Below are 6,661 nucleotides of genomic sequence, written 5' to 3'. Positions count from 1 at the left end.
GATTAAAGACCAATAATGAACCAACTTAATACAGTTATTGTATTTGCCTAAAAGCTCCAAGTAGTCTTTTATAAACCAGGCAGTCAGAGACTAATGACCCATGTTCATAAGATAAGGCAGAAATAAACTGTTCAAAAATCAGAAGAAAACTGGACTACAGGGTAAATTTTTCAGGAACAGCAAAGTGACTTAGGAATCTAAATCCCATTTATACTCAGTGGAATTTAGACTCCTAAGTCCTTTAGGCGTTTGAAATTTTCACTCTAAATTTGTAATGCTTTTGAAATCCCAGAAGAATTTATGGCAATCCATGTTAATTAGTTTCACAGACTTAGCACTTGTACGCATATTCAAATAGAGTTCTACTTGCTTCACTAACACACAGTTTCAAAAGGTTTAATCATACCCACATGGTCTGGGACTGAACATCTTCCAGATAATCAGACTCTATAACTCCTTCCTTGCTTCACTAGTTAGACAAGGTATGGATCCAACTCACAAGTCATAAGGTAACATTCACCCAGGAACCCTGAAACCTCAGTGAACAAACTTCCTAAAATTTCACAAAAGCTAATGTTGAGTTTGTCCCTGTAAGGCACAGTTTCACTCTCTAAAACAGTGAGCAATTTTGTTCAAATGTATTTAATCTTGTTCTTGAAGTATGGGGGAAAATCCTCCGAGATATCCGATTATATTTCTGATCCAAGGAAACCAGGATCTAACAGTCTGTCAGTGACTTGGAACAATACCACAAAACATGAATCTCTGTACAAAAAATATGTGAAGGAGGATTAGCAGAGGAGAACACTTTTTTATCCTGCAGCACCAGAAGTTAGAGTTATGAATTTTCAAAGGGAATAAGCCTGACTAGCCCAACACACTCCTCTATCATGCTGCTGGGTTTCCTTTGCTGTTTCATGACAGTGTTGTTTTTGGTTTTGATGTTTGCTATTACTATATTATGATACTCTACACAAATCCCAGACAAGGATAGGCCTTTCTGGGCTTTTCACTGATAAACATTAAGTCTATAAAGTATTGTAGAGCATTGGCTCATGTAATGCTGCAAGGAGGAAAAATGGAAATTTGATACAATCTTAATTTTTAAAAATGGCAGGAATGGCTCTCACAAGATGTTACTTCTATTTGGCACATCATTCATTGCCCAGCAAGAGAAGAAGCAGATGAAGCACCAAATGTAAACAATGGTTTCACTAAAAGGTGTAGAAAAAACAACAATTACTGCCACTGTATCCTCATGTGAATGGTTACAGTGAAAGGCAGGCCTGGGTTTTTAGTCTCTCACCTTTAAAGTCCTGGCAGTAGCCAGTGTAGAATGTCTCCCTGCGCAGGATAATCTCTTGCGCAATGATTCCATAGCTGTACACATCACCTTTCTGAGACACATCAGCTTTGCGGAGGTGTTCAGGAGCTGTCCACAGATCTGAGCAGCCAAATGATGAAGACACCGAGAGAGGGAGTATGACAAGAAACAGATTGCGTGACCTTCTTTGGAACCACATCTGCCCCAATAGTATCCTGGTTTTCCCTTTTACTCTTTCATCTCTCAGCCCCACCTTGACATTTTTTTGTTATTTCTTTAGCTGTTATCCAGAAGGGCTGACTTCAATACACCTCTTTTTACTTCTAAAAGAGGTGCTCTACTTCAGGCACAGGTTTGGGGGCTAGATACAGAGTGACATTGTGTGGTCTGTTTTATGTATGAGGTCATTATAACTGTCCTTGCTGGCCTTCAAATCTATGAAACTATAAAAATAATCCCCAAATGTTTTGAAGTTGACATAATAGCATTTTGTTATACACTCTAACAATAATCCATATGTGTCTCTTGCAAACTGATCACCATTGTATCTAGACCTAGTGATGTTGTGAACTTGTGGTACCTTGTCACAGCGCACTGAGGTGTGCCATGACAAGGTACCACATTGTAAAGGAGAATCATAACATGCAGCAACATCGGAGTCAGAATGCAATCATCATAAACACGCAGGCACAGGACTAGAAGGGACTTTCTAGGTCATTGAATCCAGTCCCCTGCTATCACAATTACAATATGTAATCCAGTAATCCACCTTCACAAGTTTATTGCTCTTGAGATGCACTAGCTTTGCCTCTAAGAATGAAGTCCAAAGCCCAACAATTCTCAGTCTGCTTCAACAGCATTTACTCTTGAGCAACTAAAGAAGATAAATGTACTACTAATATAAAAATTAAAATGAATAGAAATAAGACATATGTAGAATAAGGAAACCCTAAGAGGAATGAGTAAAATCTTTACCCTTTCAATACCCTTTTCCTAGCCATTTATTTTCCATTGCTATTACTGGAGATGTTTGTGTCTGAACATAAGAATTTTCTCTCCCCATTCTAGCCCCATGTTTTCCTCAACATACGTATCTCAGGGATGACACTGTGCTGTGTTTATGCCATCTCAGTGGCTTACTATATGAATGATTCAGATATCTCAACTTCACTCCAAGTTCAATTTGGAGGAGAAAGATAGATGAGGAGAGAGGAATGCTTATTTATACCAAATTTTTTCTTGGGCATTGGCAGACACAGGGGGGAAAACAATTATCATAATCTGATTAATGCTAGGAGAACAAAAAATGCTGCAATTCTACTTAAGGACTAGAATGGCTATGGATAGTTCTTGCTAGAAAATTTTTAAGGAATGTGAAGCGTCATGTATTAATGTTTAAATTATATCATGGCAAATGGCAGGATAGGATACTATGAAAATTCATGCAGTCACACCACTTAGGATCAATGATAATATCATAATGTACCTATACTCCTCTCTCTCTCTCCTACAGGAGAGAGTGAAAGCCTCTTATTTACAGCTCCTGTCATCTGAACAACCTTCCTGCAGTTCACCCTCCTTTAGACTCTTTCTGTTTTTTCAAATATCAGTTTAAAACACACTTTTCTTTCCTCTCTTGCTTATATTACTTAATTCCTTTCTCTGTCTACTATTACTTGTCTTTGTGATTATTATTTAGCTTAGTGTAGTGTTTTCAAACACATTTTGTATGGAAGTTACTATACAAAATAAAGTTATACTGAATGTCATGCATTGACTTCTCTGTACTCCACATACCTTATGCATAATAGATCACAGGATATCATGTGGCTTTTCAGAGTAAACATTAACAAGGCTCAGCAGACTAAAAAATGTAACTTTCTATAACATTACTATACTAGAGATCCAATTAATTTGTATAGAAGAATTCTGTGGCTAGGAGGACACAAGAAGAGGTGTCATTTTTAATACTAGTTTTGCATACCTTTTTTTGGAGGCAGAATGGAATTGCAGCCAAAATCAGTGATCTTTACCACCATGCGGCTGTCTACTACACAGTTGGTTGACTTAAGACGGCCATGAACCTCTGTTTTGCTTGAATGCAGATAGGACATTCCCTGTTATTGATGAGCAAAAGGGGTGAGAGGAGGGAAAGAAGAAAACTGTAATGACTGCTGCTAGAATTAGTAGGAATTTGAAAGTTCAACACAAGATCCAGTTATTTAAGTCTTTCGAAAGCCTTCATTAGCATAGTCTCTCCACACATCAAAATGATCAGTCTATTTTACCCTCACAATTCCAGTCCAGGAGTAATAATAATAATTCCAGGAGTATTATTCCAGGAGTATTATTTATCATCATCATCATCATCATCATTATTATTATTATTATTAGAATAATTCCAAGAGTATTATTTTCCAAAGTCCTACTAACTGTCAGTTGGAACTTGGCAACCAAACTAGGGCTCTAAAATTCCAGCACAGTTCCAGCTTCTTTAGAGTTAATCAAAGGATTGTTTTTCCTCTGGATTAACTCTCTATGATGCTGCCATGTGCTTCTTGGTAGTTTCCCACCAATGATTAGGAGAGTTTAGAAACTTGTTTCCATTCAGGGAAGTTTATTTCATTTGCAATTTACAACCACTGTTTTTATGATGTTTTTAGTGAAGTGACAGTTTGTATGAATATTTCACAACCTTGAAAAATACATCCCATATGTTTATTTATTTATTTATTTAGAATGCATGAGGTTGCCTTTGCTAAAGGAAAAATCTATCTGGGAAATCTGTATCCTTTTTGCAGACATCCACTCGCTAGAATGCCCCACAGTCAAAAACACCTAAGCAGGTCTGTTTCTGCACAGAAAAGAGCAGGCAAATGTCAATACTAAGATTACTGGCTGCCATTCTATCACCTTCATTATGCAGGAGGCCAGTTTACATGATGAAAAGATGGCCTTTCTGACCTTGATATTTATGAATCTCTCTATGCTAGTCAATGCTTTGTACCTGAAGGTCCAGCTCCCTTGCCATGCAGGCTATGTTCAGAGCCAGTTGAACTGTTTTATACTTGGGCTCTCTCCGCTCACTATGTTCCACACACAAAGCCTATAATTTGCACTCTCCTACTCATCACTTCTGAATCTGGCCCACTTAGCCTGAAACAAGTCAAATAAGTCATAACTTTTATGTCAAACAGCCAGAAGAAAGTAGTGTAACAGGAAAAGCAGCTACTAGGTAGCAAAAGTTAAAACAGTGGGTGGAGGACTTTAACTTATACCTATTTACATACTCCTCTCAGTTGTTTATGCTGCTGCACCTCTCTCTTCTGGTATCTTGGTATGCAAAGTGCTGAAAACATGTACACTGAAGAGGCCAGAAGAAAGGGTACATTATACCAGTTTAGATTCCCCGCTGAATGTGGCCCCTTTTCCCTAAGCACACACATTCAAATGTCATCCTCTCAAGGGCCAGATGATAATTAAACGTTACGGTGGATTACACAGGTTGTATGATTATGATCACTGCATGTAATATGTTGTCTTTTGTGGAGAAACCTGCCAGGAACAGTGTGAGAGCACTAAGATAAGTTGGGTTTGAGGCAGAGCAGAGGTAGGGTTGAACCCCAAGGACTTTCTGAGGGACTTAAGCATCCCCAGAAAATGGTTGGATCTGGTTACATGTATGTGTATGTACCATACTCAAATCTCTGGAGACTCAGCTCATACCACCCAAAGTAAAAAGCCTACTAAAACAGGCCTAGCTTGCCACCTTCAGGACCTTCTTCCTACTACTGTCCTTCTCTCATCCCCCCGCTGACACCAAACAAGGGGTGAACCCAGTAAGACAGAAACCCTCCCTCAACTCCTGGCTCCTGTAAAATGATTCTGTGGTACTCTAGTCTACTTGTGTCTGAGCCCCCTTGTCTATACCCTGAGAAGACTGAGTCTTACTGGTGCATCTAAGAAGGCTCACTCTCCCTTCAGTTATTGGGGACCCATGCTTGGAAGTGAGGAGTCTGTCAAGAGCCCTAAATGGGATTTCACAACTGCCCAAGTGAGTTAGGAATACAAGTCTCATTGACTTTTGGCTAGGTTTGTGCTCCTAAATTACTAATTCACAAAGCACATACTTCAGCTTTGACACTGAAGAAGCCCTTTCAACAAAGACATTTTTCTGATATAATACAAATATATTTCATTCACTTGTACAATTTCCTGCAGTTGCTCTCTTATTTGAGAAACATCAACCTTGCAACAGCAACGGTGCCCTCATGACCAGAAGGCTCAATTGCTGTAATTCCTTCTTTGCATGACTTGCTTGTGTCACACACAGCCGGTTCTACGCTGCTCCAGGTGGCACCCACCAGACTTATCATAAGAAAGCAAGAACAGTGGGAAGCAGATGGTTCTGGCTCAGAGAGCCCTCTAGGCCTGCCTTGCCTCCTTCTTTTGAGCAGCAGTCAGGGGTACTGAAGTTGGGGTGCACAGGATCTAGAGACAGACAGTAGGATTACAGGAAATGAGTGCTGGGTTACTGAACTGCAAGGAGAAGGAATTGGGTCTGAGGAGTGTTGGGGACTAAGAGTTGATTATTGGGGTACAGGGGAATGGGAGGTGGAAGGCAGGGAACTTAGAGGTAAATACTGAGCAGGAGCTCTTCAGATATAAGGAAGGGACTGTAGTGGAGGTACTTGACAGATAGTAATGATAGAAGTTTGTATAGTACTCACTAAGTCATGCAGCCTCCTTATGCCAAGTTCCAATAATTACAAATCACTATATATTCTTGAGTTTAGAACACTCTTCATAAAAAGCTTGTCTGAATCATCTCTGTTAATATGGTTAAAATAATCTGAGGTGCTATTTCACAGAAAGGGTCCTTGGAACCTTTCTTTCTGGGCTTCATGTAATGTTTACAGATGGAACAATGTCTGCCAATCATTTGTGAAATCTTTGTTCAACTCAGTGGGAATTCTGTAAGCATTTCACTTTGTTTATGTATAATCTCATTAGATTGGGTACTGTATGCAGGGCCAACCTTTAGCCAGTTGATCAGTATCTGTGAGGGAGACCTGTGAAGCTCAACTGGAAAGTGTTAAAAAAAACCTTATTAGAGCCTTTAAGAAGAAGGAGGAGGAGTTCACAACTGTTGTTTCAAATAGCACTTCATGCTGAATGTTAATTGAATGTGAAATTCTCATTAACCTGGCCACCAAACTGTAACAATTTGGATTAAGGAGATTTTAATAAAGAGTGAGATTTTCAGTATCTCATTGAAACAGACATAGAAGAATCATTCATCACAAAGACCAGGTCTGAACTGAGACATGTAGGGAA

At 39.2% G+C, this 6,661-nt stretch overlaps 1 protein-coding gene across 2 annotated transcripts in view; it reads right to left on the bottom strand.

Annotated features, from left to right (window-relative positions):
• The window catches only part of GUCY2C (guanylate cyclase 2C), a 65,642-nt gene that overhangs the window by 21,048 nt on the left and 37,933 nt on the right, over positions 1 to 6,661 (bottom strand). For both annotated transcript variants that reach the window (XM_025204814.1, XM_025204815.1), the window contains exons 17-18: positions 3,309 to 3,441; positions 1,307 to 1,444 (exon numbers count right to left, since the gene is read on the bottom strand). In XM_025204814.1, coding sequence (XP_025060599.1) covers positions 1,307 to 1,444; positions 3,309 to 3,441 — 271 coding nt within the window. The remainder of the gene's footprint in view (positions 1 to 1,306; positions 1,445 to 3,308; positions 3,442 to 6,661) is intronic.

The sequence above is a fragment of the Alligator sinensis genome, unplaced genomic scaffold, assembly GCF_000455745.1.
Source record: "Alligator sinensis unplaced genomic scaffold, ASM45574v1 scaffold166_1, whole genome shotgun sequence".
Classification (NCBI taxonomy): domain Eukaryota; kingdom Metazoa; phylum Chordata; order Crocodylia; family Alligatoridae; genus Alligator; species Alligator sinensis.
Note: the sequence above shows the minus strand (reverse complement) of the source record. Positions and strands in the feature narration are given on the sequence as shown.